Source organism: Carya illinoinensis, chromosome 11 (genome assembly GCF_018687715.1).
Source record: "Carya illinoinensis cultivar Pawnee chromosome 11, C.illinoinensisPawnee_v1, whole genome shotgun sequence".
Taxonomy (NCBI): domain Eukaryota; kingdom Viridiplantae; phylum Streptophyta; class Magnoliopsida; order Fagales; family Juglandaceae; genus Carya; species Carya illinoinensis.
The window spans coordinates 4,006,351-4,030,612 of record NC_056762.1 but is presented as its reverse complement, the minus strand read 5'-3'; the positions used below and the strand labels follow the sequence as shown (position 1 = coordinate 4,030,612).

Below are 24,262 nucleotides of genomic sequence, written 5' to 3'. Positions count from 1 at the left end.
AGCGTACATATACACATCATGAAAATGTGATCAAAACCCTCCTTTTTAATGCTATATACACATATATATGACAATATTGATTTTCTTGCAAAGATCTAATATCTCTGGTCGTTGATGAGGTAGTTTTATTGACCAAAAAAAGAGGAAGAAAAGAAATTAGTTAAGATGTTCAAAAGATTAGGCATTTTGGGCAGCATATTCGAAAAGTAAAGTACCGTTTACCACATAACCAAACCAATGGCCGGTTGCTTTTTTGGAAGGTCGATTATTATGATCTCATCACAAAAGTCAATCAATGACAAGCTCAGGGGGAGAGGAGAGGGCCCCTGCCCACTTTGGCTTTTGCTTTTTTTTGGAAGAGTATGCTAGCTATTTAGGCCGGTTTGGTTGGGTAGATGAAATGCTTTCGTCTCATTTGGAGTTGCACGGATGAGGACATCTGCCCAACCAAATGGCATTTCATTACCCGAATTTCATCTTTTAAGTTTTGAAAATATTCGACAGGAACAGTAAAAGGTGAAACTTGAAAGAAACGTTGTAAAAATATAAAAAATTCTTAAATGAACAATGTAAACTGACAGAAACAATAAATAAATAGTATAAAATAGTAAATGAACAGTACAAATTTCTCATCTTATCTTAACTCAAAAATTTCACTAATTTAAAATATCTCATCTCATCTTATTTGAACTAGAACTGTGTAACTAAACGTGGCCAAATCTTGTACGGGAGATATTAAATAATTATATTGAACAAAAAAATCTCTAATTAAATGAATAGGTAGAAGAACATTAATTCATGCTTTAATTAATTAGAAGCACAACAATTCATGTTTACAATGATAAAAAAAAAGTTTATAACCCAAATATGTGGCTAGATAGATCAACAATATATATAATTCATTTTAAAATGAAAAAGACAACCGACCAGTTCAGCTTCCAAAATTTATGAGTTGAGAGAGAATGATGTGATTTTACAGGAATATATTACTAGTAGTTGGAATTCATTTAAAATCATACTAAACTTTATATATATATATATATATAATTCGGTAAAGGACAATTATAATATATATAATTTTATTTTTTTATTCTATTTAATGAACTATTAATCCATGACTATATATATGGACGGATGTAGCAAGAAAACTATACTTTTAGGAAGCATATAATATAATAAGTTTTAATAAATTGTATAAACTAAAATTAAAATTAAATTTTGATATGGTAGAATAATCGATGCATCTTTCAGTTACTACATTCTTATGTTCTTACTCTCTCTAACCAACGATCAATATAAAGTGGGTGTAGAAGACTCCTACAGTCAGTCTATACAAGCAAACTATAACACACATCATCTCATTGTGACTTTTAGTTGTAGTTTAATAATCTGTTTATCAGATTATTCAAAAATTACTACAAGCAATTTTCCCTTAGTAGAAAATAGGTGGGAGCTAAATTTTAGCTTTAGATCCCTCTTTTTATTTTTATTGGTATATTATTTTGTTTGCTTTGAGATGATTGCTAGAGACTTCTACCCTATTGAAACTTATATCATGCAACCTTTAATTTTATTTATGAAGTTACTTGCTTAGTGTTATGAAATCGTTGAAAAGAGAGAGCCATAACGTGTTATAAAACTTTCAAAATGAGAGAGAAAGAGATAGAGCTCAGAGAGATTATGAAAACTTATGAATTTTTTAAAAGATTCAACGATATATATAGGAGTACAAAGGGGATTATGCCTTTTACGACTAGCACTATGCATTTTGCGGCTAGCTCACTATGCTAGCACTATGCACTATGCATTTTGCGGCTAGCTCACGGTGGTCATACAATTTATTTTACAACAATGTTATTTTACAACACTCCCCCTTTGGATGACCACATATAAAGAATATGCCTCGTTAAAACCTTGCCAAGGAAAAACCCTGTGGGAAAAAAATCAATTGCGAAGGAAAAAGAGTACAATATTCATGTGTACCGTAAAATGTTTTAAGATTGCCTCATTAAAACCTTGCAAAGGAAAACCCAGTGGGATAAAATCTTAGCGAAGGAAAAAGAGTACAATCAGTATAAGTTTTCAAGACATTACTCCCCCTGAAAAGTGCACGATAAAAGGTCTTCAAGTCTCCGCATTCTAATGTTCTGCACAATCTTCTTAAATGTTGCAGTTGGTAATGCTTTTGTAAATAAATTTGCCAGATTATCACTTGATCGTATCTACTTGACTTTAATTTCACATTTCTCCTCATGAATTGCAATGATCTTCTTGTGTGTATCTGAAAGATAACTTGCATCTGTACGTCCAACTAACTGTGGACTTGATCTATGTTGATAAAATAATCACAACTGGATTTTTCTACTCATCACTACTCTTCTGGAGTTGTACTCTTATGGAGTTCTTGTAAATAACACAGTTAGTGGAGAATTCATCAACATTAAACCGCTAACCTCATTTTTAATAAAAACGGTGGCCAGCCTTTTAAGATCAGACAAGTACCGCGGATTTTCAACTCCTCTGTAGGTGTCAGGCGTGCTATCAGGCGCCGCAAAGCTATGAAGCTATATTTCGTCTCTTTTCTCTTGCTTCACGAGAGATGTTGTATCATAATTTTCTCTATAAAAGAGATATTCAGCTCATCTTCATTCGCATCTCATTTTCTTCACTTTTCTGTAATCATACTGCATTTTTACTCTGCAATTTCTTTCTGCATTCTTATCCTACAATGGCTCAGCAATCTTCTCATGGCCAATATATGAGGTACTCTGCACCTCGTTCATCAGCTGTTCCTGCTTCTACCATAGGTGCTATCATGCAATATAATGATTTGACTCATAGGTCAGATAATGAAGCTATCTATGAGTTTGTGAGTCTCGGTACCCGATACTCATCATCCATTATCGCATTTTCTTAGCGACTGCAATCCAGAACTTGTGGAGTTGACAATCTCCACGAGAATATTGCTATACTTCAGCGACTTCTTCTGGAGTCCAACATGAAGATAGAATCAATAAAGTAAGAGAATAGGAATTTAAAATCCTTATTTAAATCTTCTTTTCGATTGCCCACCCCTTTAGATAGGGATGCCATGCAGATTCTTGAAAAACAAGAGCATTTGAAGAGTAAGGCAAAGTGTCTCAAATTTCTGTAATTCTTGCTTCAAGATAATAAAATAATATTTCACAAATATTTATATTTGTGTTTCTATCTTTTGGTATATGTTCTGTGTGCTCCATTTTATTTCTTCTTTAATAATGCACACTTCATATCAAACTCATAATATGAATCTGAAATACTAATTGTATTAAAAGATGGTATTTCATGACTAATAATATCATCCATCTTCCCCTTGAAGCCGCAATGGTTTCAGATTTATATTTCAAATGTGTGCAGTTTTCATGAGTTATTCTAGAGTCTTAATGACATTTAAATCATATATATAAACTGCAATAATAGCTTGTTTCCATTTGCGTTTGGATTGCTTTAAATCATATAAGGATCTTTGAAACTTGATAAAATACATATTTCCAGATGTATTCATATTAGAAGTTTCAGACATTTTCTATCCTTCAGGGATTTTCATATATATATCATGATCCAATGATCCATATAAATATGCAGTTAATCATGCATATCTAAACTCTCGGTAACTTTCAAGCTAATAAAAATCTCAATATGATTTCAACCACTTTAAAATCATATCAATATTGTTTTTTCGAGAAACTAACTTATGATTTCTATATCACATTTTCATATTAAAAGTTTCACGCTTTTTATATCATGTATATAAATATCCACTGATATTTAACAAAAATCACCTCTTTAGGTGTTTGGATTTCAAGTCCATATTTATCACATTTTACTTAGTGATATCAATTCTGCAGGAATTGAGAAACTGACTCGTGATTTATATATCACATTTTTATTTCCTTTCCATAAATACCCACTGACATTCAACAAGCATCACCTCTTTAGGTGTTTGGACTATAAGTCCCGATGCATCATATTTTACTAGTGAATCAATTCTGCAGGAATTGTTTCTTTCAAATTTGGCCAATATTTTACGTCGTATTCTTTGACGATTCTTGATTCACTTTCATCATTACTTCTGGTAATGTCAATTGCCATCTCATATGGAAATACGTTGCCGACAACGATTTTATTTCTATCCATAATTTCTCTATTATTCATGAAATGTAACGAGATCTCGTTATTTTCAGGTACATGTCCCTCTTCAAGGGAAGACATTTTCATGAAAAACCTTTTCAGGGGGCACTCTTCAAGAGTTTATATAGGAGAATTTTATACAGAGAGTTTGGATGGACTTTATTGCTTGTTTTATAGGTATGTCCTCTTCAGGAGTACCAAATTATTTGTGCCTTTCTCTTTTGAGATGCAGTACCTTTTGTATCAATAGGTCTCACATGCTTTCAGACTGCTGAATTTCTTAATTGTCCTACAGGGACTTCAATCCTCACTGGGATTTTAGTAGCTAGAATATAAGACATTTTTATCTTATTGCATTCAAAATTTAATTATCATCTGAACTTTTGGTTCACATATGATAATCAAGATAACGTCGAATAATTTCATATTATTTGCTTCAAGCAAATTTTTCTTTCCACTTCTGGTGGTAAGACTTTATAGTAAAAGAATCTTCTAGTTCTTTTATGGACGTCCATATGAAAATCATTCGACTTATCGTAATTGATTTTGGATGATCAAGATAACGATGAAAAGATACAAATATTTTGAATCATATCACCTTTTGATGCATCATAATATTTGATTCAATAATTGTATAATATCATCTCAAAGAGAAAGCTTACAGATTTTCCAATACGAGCTTCTGGCCCGAAAAGATATTCATTATCACGTCCAATCTCTTAATTTCGCATCATTCTTTTCACTTCAGGGAATATAATGATATAAATTCATTATCATTCACTTCAGGGAATGATATAGATCTAGTAAGACGTGACTAATGATTCTTATCAAAAGCTCATTATTTTGCTCAGTCACTGAAAGACCTGATACAAATTTAGAATACATTGTGAACGTTTGCATTTCATATTGCTACTTCAGGAGCATACTCGATATTGCTACTTCAGGAGCACATTCGAGACGTTCATTCAAATATATATTCTTTCCACAATTTCAATTATGCAACTTCAGGTGCATAAATCATAATGAGCTTTTATACAAGTATCACTCATATGAGATACTCAATAAAATTATTGATTTAAGGCGATCCTTTAGGGATCCTTTAGGGATGCTCCATTTCCATTCTCAGATAAATCATATCATCAATAATTTATAACAAGTATAAAAGAATAAATAAAACTTTCATTACTACAAAACATTGCAGAATATAAAAATATTTTATAATAAGATAAAAGAAATACATTAATTAAAAATGAACACTTCCATGATCAACTCTACCACTAGAATTCTCAAAGAAATCAGAAACATCAAGGCTTGTAATATCTTCTCCATCTATAGAATCTAAAGCATATGATGGCTCAGCAAAATTTGTTTCAAATTTCTTTGTTTTCTTTTTTTATAGAAGATTGGTATAAGTCAACCAAGTGCTTATCTGTACGATAGACATGAGCTCAATGTCCAGTCATACCACATCTATGGCATCCATCTTCATCTTTTTTTAAAAATTTATTTTGAGGACTTTTGTCCTTCTCTGAGTTGAACCATTTCTGGTGGTACGGTGTATATCTATTATTGTCCTTTTTAGTGTGGTTACTTCTAGGACCTCCACTTCTATAATTTTTCCTACCACGTCCACTTCCTCGTTTTATTTGAAAATATGCATCATTCGCTTTTAGGAATGATGTAAATCTAGTACCATTCACTGAAGTGAATGATATAGAACCAGTAGGACGTGACTGGTGATTTCTTAACGAAAGTTCATTATTTTGCTCAGCTAATAGAAGACAAGATATAAGTTCAGAATATTTTTTGAACTTTCGCTCTCGATACTGCTGCTGCAGGAGCACATTCGAGGCATGAAAAGTAGTATATGTCTTCTCTAACAAGTCATCAGTGACTTTTTCACCACATAATTTTAATAGCGAGCTAATTTTAAAGAGTGCAGAGTTATACTCACTAACACTCTTGAAGTCTTGCAACCTCAGGTGCATCCAATCATGACGAGCTTTTGGGAGGATTACAGTTTTCTGGTATTCATATCTCTCCCTTAAATCATTTCATAAAATAAGTGGATCTTTCACCGTTAGATACTCAGTTTTTAATTCTTCATGAAGATGGTGCCGAAGGAAAATCATTGCCTTAGCACGGTCCTGCAGGGACCCTTGATTTCCTTCTTTAATTGTATCTCTCAGGTTCATCGCATCCAGATGGATCTCAGCATCAAGGATCCAAGATAAACAATTTTTCCCAAAAATGTCAAGAGCAACGAATTCCAATTTTATAAGATTTGACATTTTTTACATATATAAATCAGGAATATAAGTATAGAGTTTTCGTTAAGTAATGTAACATTTCATATTCATTTTAGAAACTACAAAAATATATTGAAAAACTTACTTGAAGTAGAGGACTACTAGCTTCAAAATCGTCAGAACTTTCGTGCTAATAACGTGTTATGAAATCATTGAAAAGAGAGAGCCATAACGTGTTATAAAACTTTCAAAAGAAGAGAGAAAGAGATAGAGTTCAGAGAGGTTATGAAAACTTATGAATTTCTTAAAGGATTCAATGATATATATAGGAGTACAAAGGGGACTATGTCTTTTACGACAAGCACTATGTATTTTGCGGCTAGCTCACTATGCTAGTACTATGTATTATGCATTTTGCAGCTGGCTCACTATGCTAGCACTATGCACTATACATTTTACGGCTAGCTCATGGTGATCATATAATTTATTTTACAATAATATTATTTTACAATACTTAGATATTTTTAAATTTTTTTAAGAAAAAAAGGTCTTGAAGTTTCTGGGTCCACTAGGAATTATATATTAATACAAGGGACGAACCATTTAATGCGCGCAATAGCTTAGGACTGTGAAAATGTGCCGTTTTTCAGCCCAATTCAAAAGAGGAGTCATCTAGACCGAACTTAAACAAACGATGTGCCTATTTTCTAGCCAGACCAAGTACGTACCAAATTAACTTCCTTGACCCAAATTTAGACGAGTCAGTTATAAAATATTTAAATATTATGTAGTTATTTTAAAAAAATTAGAGTTTATTATTAAAAATTAATTTTTTTTACGTAAATTTCATATTTATTTATTTTTTAAATAATTACACCATACTTATATATTTACAATTATAATTATTATTTCTCAATTCAGATTGCTAAAAACTATGTCTTGGCTCTCGACTCTTGTAGTACCTACGTACATACACGTAAGATTTATCATCTCATGTATTAGACTATCCAATTTGGTCAAGCAATTAGACAACATCTCGATTCTAGAAATTGTTAAATCACTGCTCCCAAGATCTTAGGTCGTTTGCTAAACACGACCCTAAATGATTTTCACGCAAGCATTTGCCATTTCAAATAATCTCTTCCGATTACGGTGTTGAAGATGTAAATTTAATTATTTATATTATATTTTTAATATTCTCTTTATATATGGGTTAGAGTTAAGATTTGAATTCAAGATTTTTACTTTAATATTATATAAAATTACTATTTATCTCAAAAGATTAAACTGAGATAAAGATATATTTAGTTATTTTTGTTATATTTTAACACCAACCATGCATCTTTCCTTGAACAAAGAACTGTACCCAAAAATCATCAGAACTCGACAACTGCTTGACCGTTTGATAATTGAGATGGCAGTAGAGAACCGTGTAACACATCACTTTATACGAACAAGAAAGGTAGAAAATCATAAGAGTAAATTAATGCCCAACCAAGAATTTAAAAATAGAAATTAAAAAAATTAAATAAAAAATTAAATTACTACGTAACTTTTGAACAAGTATCAGCTTCCATGTCTTCTGAATCCGTTTTGAGGTGGAAGACGCATGTTGTTGTAGACTTCGCCGGCTTATCTTGTGAAGAAACTAGTACCATGGAGTTAACTTTCCAGTAGTCACCATTCCTACTCTTCTCATCTCCATATACCCATTTCCCTTCCCCTCTCTTTTTTTCAGTTCCGACAACACCATCTGCACTTGAAATCGAAACTTGATCTCTCCAATGGCACCAGATTCTGAACATGATATAAAGCATTATCAAGCATACCACTGTAGAAGTAGAGACAATGACCACTATAATGCCCGCCACTTCAGTGTTGGAAAGGTGCTTTTTTCCTTGCCCCATTGATCCCGAGCAAGTTACTAATGGTGGGCCGCATAGCTTGTCGTTACCCAGGAAAGAACTTAGTGGAAATCCTGAAAAAATTGAAGGAATATGGCCTTGGAGATGATTATTTGATAGATTGAGCATGTGGAGGCTGGTCAGTTTTCCAAGTGTGGGGGGTATTTCTCCTTGGAGTTTATTATAAGAGAGGTTCAGTCTCTCTAACTTGACCAGGTTTCCAAGAGACGATGGGATTTCCCCAGAGAAGAGATTTTTACTCAAGTCCAAGATCACTTGTAGCTCAGTAAGCCCTTCTAGATCAGATGGTATTGAACCTGTCAAGAAATTTTCTGAGAACCTCAGTTCGTAGAGCTTCTTACACTTTTGGATTGTTGACGGAATGGAGCCTGAAAGATTGTTTCTCTGCAGAGTAAGGACATTGAGAGAAGTCAGATTTCCGATCTCCGGTGGGATCTCTCCCGAGAGAGTGTTACTATGGAGACAAAGCTTGAGTAACCTCGAACAGTTTCCAAGCTCTACAGGCACTGTTCCAAAGAAATAGTTGGATGAAATGTCTAGCTCCCCAAGTTCTTGGAAGCTCCCTAACCATGGAGGCATTGTGCCTTTGAACTGGTTATTGTTGAGTAAAAGGTGCTCAAGTTTTTCACAGCTTGAGAGTTGAGATGGCAGTCCTCCTGAGAGATTGTTGAAAGATAGATCAAGAAATTTGAGCTCTATGAGCTGGCCAAATATAAAAGGAATGGTGCCAGTAAGATGATTCTGTGCTAGGCGGACGCGTTCTAGATTTCTTGACATGGCTAGCCTAGCTGGAATGGGACCTGAGAAGCTGTTGTTTGTTAAGTCTAATGCAGTCAGGGCATTTGAACCAGAGAGAGGAAAGATGGTTCCATTAAACCTGTTGTTAGAAAAATTTATGATTTTGAGGTTTTTGAGAAGGAACAAAGAATTGGGAAGAGGGCCTTGGAAGGAGTTGTTATAGAGAGTGATTTTACTCAGTCCTGAAAGGAACCTGAATGTGGGTGGCAGTGATCCAGAGAGTCTGTTATCAGCCAAGGCCAATATCTGAAGCCTTTTGCAGTAACCCAAGCTTGGTGGTATGGGGCCTGACAGGTAATTCTGCCTCAGCTGAAGCAGAACTAGATTCTTAAGCTTCCCAATTGTTGCAGGAATAGACCCAGTAAAATGATTTCCAAAAAAATCAATTTCTGTCAAGCTCGTGCAGTTTGTTAGCCCTCTAGGTATATGTCCTGACATCTGATTATCATAGAGGTAAATGACACTCAACCTCTGTAGCTTCCCTATCTCCACCGGAATCCCACCTGTGATCATGTTGTCAAACAGAAAAAGATTTTCCAAATTGCTCATGTTTCCTATTTCAGGAGGTAAAGCACCGATAAAGCTGTTATTGTTGAGTAAGAGATCTTTCAGATTCTCAAGTTTGTCCAGGAGGAATGGCAGTTCTCCTTCAAACTTATTATTCGAAAGGTCTAATTGTTGGAGCGAGGAACAATTCAGTAGCTCCAAGGGGAATTCGCCTGAGAGCATATTTCCAGCCAGAAGAAGTTGCTGCAGAGTAGAATTTCTTAGGCAAAAGTTGCTTGGGATGCTACCTGTCAAAGCATTGTCAGAGAGAACAAGGGCTTCTAGATTTCTTAACCGGGTATTGAGAAGGCTTATGGCTCCTGAGATGTTATTTTCCGATAAATCAAGCTTCTCAAGTTGGATCAACTGGTTAAGCTCTGAAGGAATTTCTCCGCTTAGTTTATTCCCAAGCAAATTCAAATACTTCAGATTGGAGAGACGACTTAATGCAATAGGAATTGATCCAGAAAGACTGTTGTTAGCCAGATTAAGAACTTGAAGTGATTTAAGCAATCCCACTGATGAAGGGATGTTTCCTTGGAGCTGGTTGTTAGATGCTGCAAAGTTTTCAAGTCCTTCACAGCCATGAATCTCTTCTGGTATAAGGCCACTGAGACTATTATTCTGCAAATCAAGAGAGGTCAGATGCTTCAAATTACCAATCTCAATTGGAATGCTTCCATTAAATTGGCAATAAGAAAGACCCAATACTCTCAACTCTCTCAGATTTCCAATAGATGATGTAATTTCACCCGTTAACATGTTATCTCCTATTCTAAGAACTTGCAAATTCTTCAGTAGACCTATCTCTGCAGGAATCTTACCACAGAGAGAATTTGTATAGAGAAGTAGTATCCTTAAATTTTGAAGTTTCCCGAGCTCTGAAGGGATTGAACCAGTGAGAAAATTGGAGGACATGTCAAGTGTTTCAAGAGAAGAAAGGTGCCCAATCTCCTGTGAGAGTGAGCCTGAAAGTCCTGAACCGGACAGATTCAACCCCAGAATATGGCTTTGATCATCTGAACATGTTAATCCATTCCAGCTGCATATGTGAGCTCTGGGGGTCCAATTCTCAAGAACTCTTGCAGGATCAATTATCTCTGACTTAACTCTCAGAAGCCAAAAAGAATCAGATGCATTGTCTGCATGAGTAACAGCAAAACCGGCGCTCAATACTGCCAACAACAGCATCAAATGAGACATTTGAATACTGCCCATCTGGAAACTGAATATGTATGGCCAATATTGATTTCAAGTTCCAAGTATCAGATACCTGATTCGAAAGAAAGGAAACACAAGAAATACATGAAGTAGCTAAGTTTGAGAGAGTTTAGTAGAACAAGTACACAGAGATACAATGGAAATTCATAAGAAGAAAGTTTGAATCAGAGATGACAGAGGTTTAAATTGTTAGGATGGAAGGCAGGGGTTTAAATATTTTACCCATCAAAAACTAAAACGGTTCCTGGATTTTATACGTTTATTCTCTAAATTTTAATTTTATCATTTTAAATTTTTGGTTTGACTTATTTTTTTCCTTTTAAATTAAAGCCATTCTTCAAGTTTCCATTTACACACCTAATATTAAAACATTGCTATTGTGGCCTGCCACGTCAATATTAACGAACAGGTGACATGCCAGGTGTTTAACATTTAGAAAAGAAAAATTAGTCATAAACTTGCATTATGTCCAAGAATACCGAAATCTATTACATCGAAAAGAAAAATTCTACTCATTATCTCACACCACACATCATACATAATTTTTTATTTTTTTTATTTTTTTTCCTTTACTAAATATATGGTGTATGGATGATTAGCAGAATAACTCAATTAATTTGAAAGAATAAAATGAAATAAATAAAAAAATAAAGAAAATAAAAATATGTATAGTGTGTAGGATGATGAGTAGCAAAATCCAATTAAAAAAACGATAAAATAGAGTATATGCTCAATACATATAATATTGTATGTGAAATTATAAGTACATGTAACATTATTCTAAACCTATTAGTTATTGAAATTGTAAAGATTTTTAAAATTTAAAATTCGAAATTCAAATTAAAAAAATAATAATAAAATGGGACAGATACTCAATACATGATATAATATTGTGCGTAAAATTATTAATACGCGTAATATTATTCTAATGTATTATATAAATATCATTTAAAGGAGCGCCAATGTGAACATTTTGGTTTTGGTTGTGTAATTTTCTCTTTTACACCCTGGATCTCCCTTATTTCTATATTAGTAATGATAAACTTCATAGACCTTGCTTGAGTGAAAGAGAGATCACTTAACTAGATGGTAGTATGTCAAAGTAAAAGGATATACATAGAGAAAATAAAGAAACACACACAAGGGAAAATCTATAGAATTGACTAATATGGTAGCTAGGTCAGATTTATGTGGAATTTTCTAACAAAAATATGAGGAGGTTCTTAAATTAAAAATGTTTACCTAAATTTAAATGATTATTTTCGTAATAATGAATCATATTCTTAATCGAAATGAATAATATTATTTATTATTTTAATTCTCATCATCCGATGATGTGATATTAGATGATTGAGAACTATTTATATTATAGAATATGAAAAAATGACGAAAAAATATATGATGAATAGATTTTTTAAATAGAAATAAGTAGAATTAGTTAAAATTTTATTTCCGAAATTAGCGGTGATGTTATTTATGGGGAATTGGTGCCAGCAAATCAGATAAAAATAGAGGTAGGCCTACCTAATCAATTTGTGAAGGAAGCCAGCAATCATAAAGTAATGGGGCTTTTAATTACCTCAAAGATTTCTATGGTTGCCTGTATTCTTTGTCTTCCTCTTCTTAGAATTTTGCTAAAAGATATCTCACTTTTTTCTCATTTTTCTCTCAAGCCAATGATGGCTTATTAATTGTAGCATGTGAGATGGGGAAGTGCAGAGAGTTTGGACAGTTTCATGGGCATGCTGAAGGGACTAGAAACTTAAGAAAGTGACCATACTTATGCTAGTGAAGTATATCTTCAAGTTTGTGTAAATATATATTTTTGAAAATATTACTGTTATATCTACAAAATAATTACATAAAATAATCTTACAAACTAACGTGACTACATTTAATCTGTTAAATTTATTTTACAATAAAAATTATTTTATAATCTGACAAATCACATTAATTTATAATATTAATTTCGTATAATCTCTTTGTAATTAGGATATTTACCTTCCATTAAAGTTAGTAAAGCTTTTAGCTTTTGCATGTCTTTCTTGGCCCTATTAATTATGCATTTTTTCTTTATTTTTTAAACGAATGGATTCATAAATTTTATTTAATTTTAAAGAACTTAAAACTAAAAGTTTTAACTGATGATGGTAGAATTATTTTGACACACTATACACTATATACAAATTTAAAAGTTGTTACTCCCTTTCTCTATTCCAAAAAAAAAAAAAAAAGGCAACTAGGTAGGAAAAATATCAAGAGTTTTGTTACGTACAAATAAAGTAGCGTACTAATCTGCGTATCAATTCTGATTCTTTTATATTTAAAATTTAAATTAGTACTATTTTAAATAAAATATACTTTTTGACCAATCACATTAGATTGGTACACATATTAGTACGCAGTTGTGCTTGTAACTAGATTTTTCCAAATAGTCAATGTTCTCTTAATGTTCTATTTATTGTACAATAACTCATCATCTAGTATTTTTAATTTAATAAAGTTGGTTATTCTTGCATATTATGCAAGAATATGACTAATAAATAATGCAAAACACTTACCGATAAAGGAATTTTACAAAAAAAATCTTATGAACTGACGTCCCTTGATATGATTCAATTAAAAAAAAAGTCAAGAAAAGTATTAGCTATTATGTCATTGATAAGATTTTGTTTTGAGGATCAAGTGGAATTTGTTGAAAATAATAATAATAGTTTATTTGTTTGACGTTGTAAGAGATGTGGTCAGCATAACCTAATGGATTGTCAGCCAAATAGGTACAAAACCATTATCTCACCGAAATGTTGCATCAACGATGACGATTGAGCACTACATACCCTGGAGGGCTGAGGCAGGTTTTGAACCATTGGATCGCAAACAAATGGCATACAATCAACGAACCTGATTTAGAATTGTCTTTTTATGGATTTATTCACTTCCTAAGCTATAATCTCCATTCCTTCTATGAGAGCTTTAGCTCTAATTCTCAATCAAATGATAAACTGTTCAAACATAAAACGTTAATGCGTACGTACCTTGGTTGCACCAAACTAGGATCGTGATCATAATAGTTGTTCCATGTGTTCGGTTTCGAAGATTTCTTCTCGACGATGGAACTCGCTACAAAAACGACACTCACGATATCCACAGCCTAAGAACTTCAAGTCGATACTCAAGAGAGACAACTTTGGATAGAGTTTTCTCACAAAAGTTGAAGGTTCTTTCTAACCAAAGGCATGAGAGGTTATATATATACATATATATGGTCAGGGCATTATGTCATTGAAAGGGGAGGGTGCATGTCCACTGTGGGCGCCCCCCCTCCTCTCCTTAACACATAAATGATAAATCTACTCTCTCGTCTTAAACCACCTAATTCCAAATTAAATACAAGAAGAAAACATAAAGAGCAAAACAACCCACAAGACTCACAATTAATTACCAGCTGCATCAATCATGTTCATGTACAGACAGATCCATGAGCATGTGAGATTTGGTGTAACACGTTCAAAAGATGCTTCATTGGCCCAATACGCCTAAGGTTTTGGGGAGAGAGAGAGAGAGAGAGAGAGAGAGAGAGAGAGAGAGAGAGAGAGAGAGAGAGAGAGAGAGAGAGAGAGAGAGATTCCTCTTCAGAAAAGAAAAAGGAATGAGAGGATTCCTATAGGAAACAGAACAAACAAAACAGGACAAAGAGTTTCACCCCTCAACTGGATATGATAGAGAATTGTATCCACTTAGCTTTCACTTACAGCTTTATCTCTTTCACCTTTGCTTAGTTTTTCAGGATTTAATCAAAGGCAGCCAACATGGATGAAAAAACCAACTAGGTTTGTCCCATCAACATCCAGACAAGGAAAACAAAGTACTTACTACCTGGACCATTTTGTTACCCAAGTGCTCACTACTTGCTTTCCACAAGCAATATTGTTTTCTTTTGAAACATATTCATGCGTGCAAATCTACATGCTCATGATATGTCGACTTTCCTTTTTCTCTCGCATGCCATCGAATTCGATGTGTTATATAGACACATGACATTCTCTTTAAATTCTATCTGCATCTCTTTCAAAGAATAGAGGTCATCATCTAGCAAGAGAGATCATCTTATACAAACTAAAAAAGACAAAAAGGATTATTGTATGGAAGTTTCTCCCATCTTCAGAGGAGATTGATGCTGAAACATTACCTGCCCGAGAATTTAAAAGTAACTGAGAAGGTCGGTTTCAACCATTTGGATGGTTAAAGAGTTGAAGGGCAATAACATTACAAATACATACAGCCAAAACAGAAGCTAGGTACATTATTGAAGATATTGATAAGAAGAAACCAATACTTTTCTGTGTTTTTTCTCTCATTTTTCAATTAAAACCGTAAGGATGCCATAAAGCTACAAAAAATTTTATTAAAAGAAGTAGATATTTTCTCTACAAACTTCCTTCAATTCGCTGCAATGTCAAAAGACATCAACTTGGCTCCTCTTGACAACAAAAAAAAGCAGTCAGGAACACTGGCAAGCATGGACCTCCACTTGCATTCAACAGCTCAATCTCAGTCTTGGACCCCTTCCCCACTTGGCCACTGGAACAAGTACTTTGATGTTTCTGTACTAGACCTCTACTACACTAGCAACCCTGCATGCTGATGCCAAAATTTTATATGCATGGACCGCTGTTTATGAATCAGACGACCCTACAATCTGTGAAGCATGCATAATGATAAATCATCTAACAATGATCTGGTGGCAAAACTTCATCGCAGTTCTAACTATGCTGCACATATACAACTTAGCTTTATGGACTGCCTCTACAATCTAAGTAAATTTTTTAATGAACTTCTGCTTATATTTCAGTAAATCCATTCTAAATTCGTTGAAAAGGAACGAGTCCTCCAGCATTCCTTAATTGAAAAGTGACTAGTCTAGCCTAGCCAGCAAGACTGCCTCAGTATTATTTAATGCCAAATCCCAACCACTATTTGTCAATTATGTGAAAAATTCCTTGAGATTCGCTAGCTGTTTGCAGCAGTTGTTGTTGACTTCATTATCTTAATCTGCCTGGATGTGCAGGACATCACCATTGTTTTGTTTATACAAGATTTTGGACCCAAATGCTCTTTAGTAATGGAACCTATTATTTTCAGTGCCTCTAAATCAGGCTTTGAAAATATGAAGAAAAAAATATCAGAATATATGAATTATTTAAGATTTCTTTTTGATAGATCTTAAGCTTGATCCATCAATATACTTCGTTTGAGGTATAAAAAAGGACACCAAGCGTGTCTATGAAAAACGGAATGTGAAACTTGGTCAGTAATTATTAGATTGAGTTCACTGGAATATGTGAGTAATTAGAGATCATGAGAATGGATGAGTGGACAAAACGGCGCCCCCCAGCCATCAGCCCCTTTTTCTTCCCTCCCATGTGAGAATTTGAGAAGTGAAGATAAGTACAATGCATTTTGATGATAAAATTAAGGTCAAAGAGACGCACCCATAGAGTCCCTCGGGCCAAATTCCTATATATTGACGAAACTGAGATGAGACAAGTGACTTTCCTACCACTTGTGAGTTGTCCAAAAGGAGATCATATATTCTTAGAGTAATGTTCCTCATCATTTCATGATGTAATATTAGATGATTGGAGACTATTTATTATATTTTATTTATGAACTTATCATCTAATACTACATCATAGGATGATGAGAGAATGATAAAAAAAATTATGATGAATAAATTTTTTCCATATTCTTAAAGTGCGTAAGTCTAATGCACTTTTTTAAAAAAATTAGATAAATATGGACCCACATTTAAAAAATAATAATTAATAGACACTATATTTTTTCAAAGAAAGTGCACGGAATTTACACATCCCGAATTGCATTTTTCATTACTCATCTAAAATATGTTCGAAATGGTCACAATCCCTTTGTTGGTCTGAATTGCAAGCCGCAAAGTTTTGATAAACAAGTTCAATTGGGGACTAAAGTTTTTTCTTTCCATGAGAATTACTGTTCTTCGTCCTCACATTTGTTGATACAAAATATATATAGAAACAACATAAAATATGTCACATCAATCCTGACTACAGATGACAAAATAGATGAAAAATAGCATAATCTCTCTCCTTTTTTTCTTGAGGGTAATTAATCACAACTGCGGAAAATTCGTCAAATATCCATCATTCTTGCATTCCCTTTAAGGAACCTCACATGCATCTTGGTTCTGAAGTGTCTTGATGCTTGAGTATCTACCGTGAAATATATTGCTAATCAACGTCTACTTTGTCATTACATCTACTCAAGTGGTAGAGAAGCCTACGTATTCCCTTAGTGGGAATGTACGTATCGACCATGCAACCCCTCTTATCTATTTTCCAATAGGTTACTGCATTTCACCAGTCAATTTTAGCGTCTCATACCATTTCCATAAGCGAAATTCCTTCTTCTAGACAAAGATCCTCTGAAAGTAGTTTTACACGCTAACGTAAGTATAAGCCCCATTTTGTTTTTGAGTCCATGAATTCTTTAGCCATTTTTTTTGTTGAACCAAGACTTGTCAAGTCAGTGTGTAAACTACCTTTTGTTAAATAATTCTCAAAACTCTACATCCATAGTCATTTTGTACTTGCACTCGTCATATTTCACTATAAATGATTGAATTGTGCTATATACTTATAATTTTAGACTCATTTTGTCAGTTTTTTTTTTTTTTTAGATTCAAACATTGAATTTTCAACCTATCAATAGCTGACACATGGAAAAGAAAAAGTTTTTTGTAAGTTATTATAATTAACATTTCTCAACCTGATTTCTTCCCAAAACTGATATTGGTTTAGAATCCAGAATTCTTATGCAAGAAAAATAAAGTCAAGTCATCGACTTCTGATTGCATTAAATGATAGACCTGAAGTCTGTTCTGGTTGTAAGAGGCCCAAGAGTCATTGTCTGCCTTTTCAATTATTTGAGTCTCAACTCAAGTCATTAATCTTTACTGATGAACTTTCTTCTTGCGGATGTTGTTACCATTTTAATAATAAAAAATATGCAGGCAATATTCGAGATTAATTAAATTTATTAAATGAAAAGAACATTCTTGAAAAATTATAGAATAAGTTCTACATGAATTATATACATGTATTATAATCTTTATTTTATTATCATTCGAAAAAGTTTCAATGTTCATGCTTTGATCCCCTAAATCTTTGGTTAATTTGATTTTCAAGCTTCACAAACTTCGCTTTATTTAAGAGATGTCACAAACTATTTCAATGAATCCTTAAATGGCTAATACTAATAGATTAAGATAAATCAACATTTGGACTCAACCCCAAACCTAGTACATGCTACACCACTTGAGAATAATTTTTCACAGCTGGAGAGAAATGGGATTAGATGGAAATTTTGATCAACCCTATGCAAGTGACGAATGATTCCCAAAGAGAGAAGGAAAAAGAATAACAAATGAAAACACCCAAAACTCTTTAATCAATCATTACCAGAAGTTTGAAATCGCTTTCATCTACCTCAGAAACATCAGCAGCGAGTGCAAAAAACAACAAATTTGACGGATTACATCCAAGAATAAGCGCACAGCCTAATACAAGTGACAGATATCAGTCAACCTGTTCTAATCCTCCACTTGCACAGTACACCCCAGTGTAAAATGGGGTCGACCAGATCTTCCTAAAAAATCTCAGCCTTTTGGAACATATTCAGAGGCAAGTAACATTCTAATATTTAAATGAGATTAGCCCTCTTTAGAAACCTGATTGTCCGACAGTAATATGGCCATATTGATTCCACATAATCGAGGTACCACTCCACCGCCCGTTCTTGCAATTCTTTCAGCTTTTCTCTTGCTAGCTCTTTGTAGTCTAGGTTCTTTATGTTCTCCACAGGTTGCCAGAAACGAGCAAGTACATCTTCTTTAAGCTTCCCGCGTGCAACATAGCTATAGGCCACCCTAAAGTAAGTGGGCAAATTCTTAACTATTTTAACGGTCATCTTGAAGCTGAAGACATAGAGTGCCCACAACCCCCTGAACATCTTGATGTAGAGAGCTATGATAAGGGGCCCAACAACCCAAAGAGGAGTCAACTCTTTTGAAACTTCAGCTCCATAAATCACATTAATTGCCAAGTATAAAGGGACGCTGCAGATTAAATAGAGCAATTAGAAGCAACAAAGATGTATTAGTCTTGATGTGTCTTCATGCATGTAATACTTAACGATAACTCAGACAATGAAAAGCTCCGAGTGAAGAGTACCAAATTCTTTGGACTGAAAATTTGACTAGTTGAGAACTCAGATGGACTTAAGAAATTTTGATTAAACCGTACACATCCATTCATTGTTAAGTAGGAAGAAAACAGAACCCTAATGGTGTTTCATTCCCTTTTTTCGTCCTTTGGTATAATATAAATGGTCTTGTAGAAATGAATGATTTTGCAGGACACTTTGCTCCAACCTGGAAAGCTGTGCTAACACATCGTGTGTGCTATATGGCTAATGAAAAAAATGAAAAAGGTGGAAAAACTTTGGAGAACACACGTCCGGTAGTAAACACATCTGCTGTAACACAAGTGAATCCATATAAGACTGAATAGTATCCTAGATAAGTGAGAATATCTCACAAATCATGCAGACTGAATATAGAGTGGCAGGCAAAATCAATATACTTACAATATCAGTAAGGGAATCTTTACTGTTGCATCCAGACCCAGAAAGTAGCACCAAGTTGCCCTTAGAATCTCACCTCTTTCTTTGTTTTCAGTACCATGTTGAGTTTCTGTCTCTGATATCTCCCTTAGAGGTGGTTCTTCTCCCAAAACTCCATTCACTACTTGCCGTGGTGATTGTGTGCGGAGCAAGGTCAAAAATTTTATAAATAAATTATGAATTGCAGGGGAGGAAGCAATGCTCTCTTTTGCCTCGGAGGTATAAGAAAGTGGAATGTCATTTGCCTTTGGAGAGTCTGCTGTGTCCCCACTCTCTTTTAGTTTAACAGAATTCTTCGGAACCTTAGAGCCATTTGCTCTGCCTGCCGATTCTTCATTTTGGGCACTGCCTTTGAAAGCTGAAATTCTCAAAGGCTTAAGCTTTCCAGGATTGCAAGGAGCCCCAACACTGTGGAAACAAGTTTTCTGAATTTAAATGACCAAGATAAATAAATAATTTATGTGAGGGTGAGATCACAACTTTATATTTGTGTGAGAGAATTTCATGGACACAAACAAGTAGCAGTTACAAAATCTAACTGCGAGAAAACCACAAAATTTAAAAGGTAAAAACTATTTCCTCCAAAATAATTCAAAAAAGCATCTATACCTCCCTTGCCATACATATATATAAAAAAAATCTCCATTGCTCAATATCTAAAAACAACCATGGGTTGTATATTGGAATACGATTGTGCATAATGCTGAACATTGCATCTTATTTTCAAAATATGCAAAACACAAAGGAATTGTTCAAATTCCATAGACTGTCCAAAGACTGGTTAAAGCAGTTGCATGTGATGATGAGAGGAGAAGTGGTTAGCCTACCACCCACTAAGCATCCGTATGTAAAAAATACTTGAAATAAATCTCTTTCCCCCAAAATTGCAAACAAGTACCACTCAACCACGTCGAAGCATACAAAACATCTATTGTCAATACAAAGATACATAAGATGGAACAGGGGTAAAATGGATGGCAAGTAAAACTGATGCATTGCACACTGTGTGCAACAGACATTAAGGCGGGCTCCATGCATGCTAGTGTTCCCAGTACAGCAAGAACTACTAAAATAAGCATATTCCTAATTACAGAAAACAAGTTTCACTTAATCAGGTCCAGCCTTCTAGGAAACTTTTATGACTATCTGCACCAAGACATGATGCAAGAAGGAGAGGACTCTTGACTCATTTTTCTTTTCTTGGATGGTACTTCAAAGCAGCTTTTATCACCACCATCTAGTAAAAGTGGTCTTTCAAATATTATGTTTTCAAGCAAGTGGCACAGTGAATCTCGGCTATGACATTCACTTCACGAACAACAGTAAAATTCAACTATATATTAAAATATTAAAGAAGTACATGTCTGGCGCGCATGTCTATATGTGTGTTTTGATCTTCCTCCAAAAAAATTCAGCCCTTGAAAGTAAATATTATATTTTCTTGCTAATGAGAATCTCTAACTCAACTAAATACATATGTTTTAAAATTACAATCAATTTAAATCATCTCGTTGCCAAGATTGTGCCATTCCCTCCATACATGTCCTTAAATTATATACTTTAAAAAGCCAATGCTTTTCTTAGCTCAACCAAGGTCCCCACAGCAACGTGTATTATTAACCTTTGGAATCTTGAACAGGTGAGACAGAATCACATATCTTGTTCTAACCTTAAGCAGTGCAAGGTTATTGTTGGCCAGGTGAACCCTTATCAAAATAACAGGAAATATAAAAGTTTCTCTAAATCTCATAACCATTGTGCGAAACCCAACAAATTAGCAATTTAAATAGACAGACTACTTAAATCAACAAATGTATGAACAGTGATGTATCAAATTATACTCTGGATTGGTAGCAGCAGACTTATGAAGGAAAACTCTCACCTTAAACGAACATTGCGCTTTAATAAGAAACACCTATCTGTTTTCCCAACCATGTGTAATGTTTTAACACTCTGCTTCAACTTCAACCTTTTGTCCCATGATAGAGGTCTTGAGTAGAATGTAGAATATGAAACCTTAGACGTATAAACAAAACAACATCAACAAAGTATGCATCAAATTTATAATATGGATCTAGCATGTGAGAACAAAACAAGAATCCAAATTTTCCAAGCAATGGTGCATAGAATGCTAATGCAAGACAACAATATCAAATGCTTAAATGGGATCTGCCTAAAGACAGAAAGTAAAGGAGACACCAGTGGTAGAACTGATAACCAATAAAAACACAAGCATCACCACTGACCTAGGGATTCAGAAGCTTAATCAAACCATGAACTAGGAAAATAACAAATCATGGCTTGAAATTTTTTTTTGTCATGTTTACCAAGTGGATAAACCTATTGTCTTAAAAAATGTTAATTAGTGTAAAATTTTATTCAAAATGTGTTAAACCAAAATTAATTGACTGATGCAAGTTTTTCTACATGCCCAACATAAATGATTTCAACTTCAAAATTAGAACCCGCATAAAACTGGGTCCCATCTCCATTTGGTACTGCAATCCACCCTTCTTTGAAACAATAGAATTGCATTCTTGGGCTGCTTACACTCCCTTCGTGAAGTATACGTTTAGAATATAAAAATAGAAAACTGCTGTACATGCTGGGTTTATGAAATCCATTTAGTTAAAAGAAGGATACATGGTGAAAGAGTGGAACTAATGTGGCACTCTTCTCAAACCCATACAATTACATAAATGTAGTAGTCAAGGTTTTCCTCAATTACCTGCATTTGATAGGTTACCAATGCCATTGTCTCAACCTTAGCCACCATATCATTTATGCAGCAGGGCCTAGTTCAAGAGAAAACCAAACATTGGATTAATCCCAAGAGGTAAGATAATAGGTCGAAGTTCACAAACAACTTATAGAATAAAACAGCTTTTATAAAATAAAAATAAAAACGAAAACTTAACCATGTTCACCACAACAACCCCAAAATCATTACACCAGTAGTAGGCTTTACATAAAGCATAATTAACACTAGCCAATCTCGACAGTATAAAGCAAACATCATTTGAAGTAACACAAACATCATTCAAAGTAACATATTCTAAAATCTGTAACAAAATTACAAACTTGGAGTCAGCAAAATACATGGAACGCCCAACGTTGACTTGAAAGCAAAAAAGAAAAAGGAAAAAACCACTCGAGGACCCAACAGAGGATTGGTGGCAACATGGCATCAGGTATATCCTACGTCTATCCAAGCCCATTATACAAGCAGAAACGAAATCTGGGCTTAAACCCCAAAACACGTAACACTTAATATGTTTCCTTCCATTTTACCTCAATTTTCTTGGCCACCAAACAGAGTAAAATACAATCCCAGCAAAAAAAAAGAACGGAAAAAGAAAAAGGAAGCAAACCTCTGAGACAAAGCAAAAACCACAAGTTCCAACAAAATAGGCTTAAATTCCATAAGAGAGCATCATAATGACCGGAAAAGGTACGAATTTTCACTAACCTGATAACGTGAATTCATTAGCTCCTCAAACCCAAATCTTCTTCATTCTAGAGTCCTCACTTGGTGTAATTATGGGAATGAATAACAAACCCTTCTATCTTTATCCCCAATTGAGTCTCTACGTATGGAATAAACAGAAAGAGACGAAAGAAAGATAGACTTTTGGGTGATTGAATTTAGGGTTTTTATAGAGGATATGCTGATGAAGCACAAAAAAATCACCAGACCAGAAGGTAAGGGTTTTTTTTTTTTTTTTTGGATAGAACCAGACAGTAAGGTTAGGAAAGAGGTTAAAATGGCAAATTTAAGTACTTTTTTTTTTTTAAAAATAGAAAATTGTAATACTTAAATACATAAAAATCAAACGAAAAAGGAATTGGTGGCCTTTATGAATTGACCCTAAATTTAATGGTAAAAAAAATAAAGGCAGGTAAATTTAAGGGGAGAAAATTAAATGAATAATAATAATAATTTTTTTTTTTAAAGTAAAATTTAAAAAGAAGGTCATTTTGAAAAAGATCGCGCCACTTGTTTGATATAATTTTCTTTGTTTTTTTTGTTAATGTTTTTTAAATTAGTTACAGAAATTAATTATATTTAAGAAAATCTAAAAAAAAAAAGAAATTGAACAGAGGATTGTCATTTGGTGAGCCAATTATCATTTCCCTACAGCATGGTAAATGGTATTATTTAATTGTTTAAGGATTCACCTTAAACTATTCATATTAATTGTTTAAAGATTTGCTAAGTTTTCTAATGAAAATAGAGTATATTATAATCCCTTATGTCAAGCTCCTAGTAGATACGATACTAATATATGTTCACACTCAAGTTTGGAGGTCACCTCCAATTGCAATCTCCTACCCTTGTTATGCCCTATAAAATATTAAAATATATATATATATATATATATATATATATGTATGTATGTATGTATATGGATGATCAACAAATATAATAATTTCCCTTTTATGAATAATTTGGGAGATAATCATTAGGCTAAACATCTAGCCTGTTGGGCTTGTGTTTAATGTGCTAATCTTCATGTGATTCACAAAACTTTCATTAAGGGTGTGGGTTAGGAGTGCCCTCTTCTCGCACCCCGCCACCAAAATGGACGAGGAGTTTTGCCTCCCGAAATCCGACCTCACACCTTGTGGGTGGGA

At 33.8% G+C, this 24,262-nt stretch overlaps 2 protein-coding genes across 2 annotated transcripts; both read right to left on the bottom strand.

Annotated features, from left to right (window-relative positions):
- Positions 1 to 7,780: 7,780 nt before the first annotated feature.
- Positions 7,781 to 14,482, bottom strand: LOC122282720 (LRR receptor-like serine/threonine-protein kinase GSO1). Its single transcript, XM_043094718.1, has 2 exons — positions 13,945 to 14,482; positions 7,781 to 10,961 (listed from the first exon to the last, which is right to left on the bottom strand). The coding sequence occupies exon 2, from the start codon at positions 10,904 to 10,906 to the stop codon at positions 7,964 to 7,966; it is 2,943 nt and encodes a 980-aa protein (XP_042950652.1). The 5' UTR covers positions 10,907 to 10,961; positions 13,945 to 14,482; the 3' UTR covers positions 7,781 to 7,963.
- A 3,882-nt stretch (positions 14,483 to 18,364) lies between these two features.
- Positions 18,365 to 23,366, bottom strand: LOC122282020. Its single transcript, XM_043093926.1, has 5 exons — positions 23,097 to 23,366; positions 22,356 to 22,422; positions 21,510 to 21,643; positions 19,592 to 20,035; positions 18,365 to 19,061 (listed from the first exon to the last, which is right to left on the bottom strand). Exons 2-5 carry the CDS (start codon positions 22,401 to 22,403, stop codon positions 18,647 to 18,649), a joined length of 1,041 nt encoding a protein of 346 aa, XP_042949860.1. The 5' UTR covers positions 22,404 to 22,422; positions 23,097 to 23,366; the 3' UTR covers positions 18,365 to 18,646.
- Positions 23,367 to 24,262: the final 896 nt, after the last annotated feature.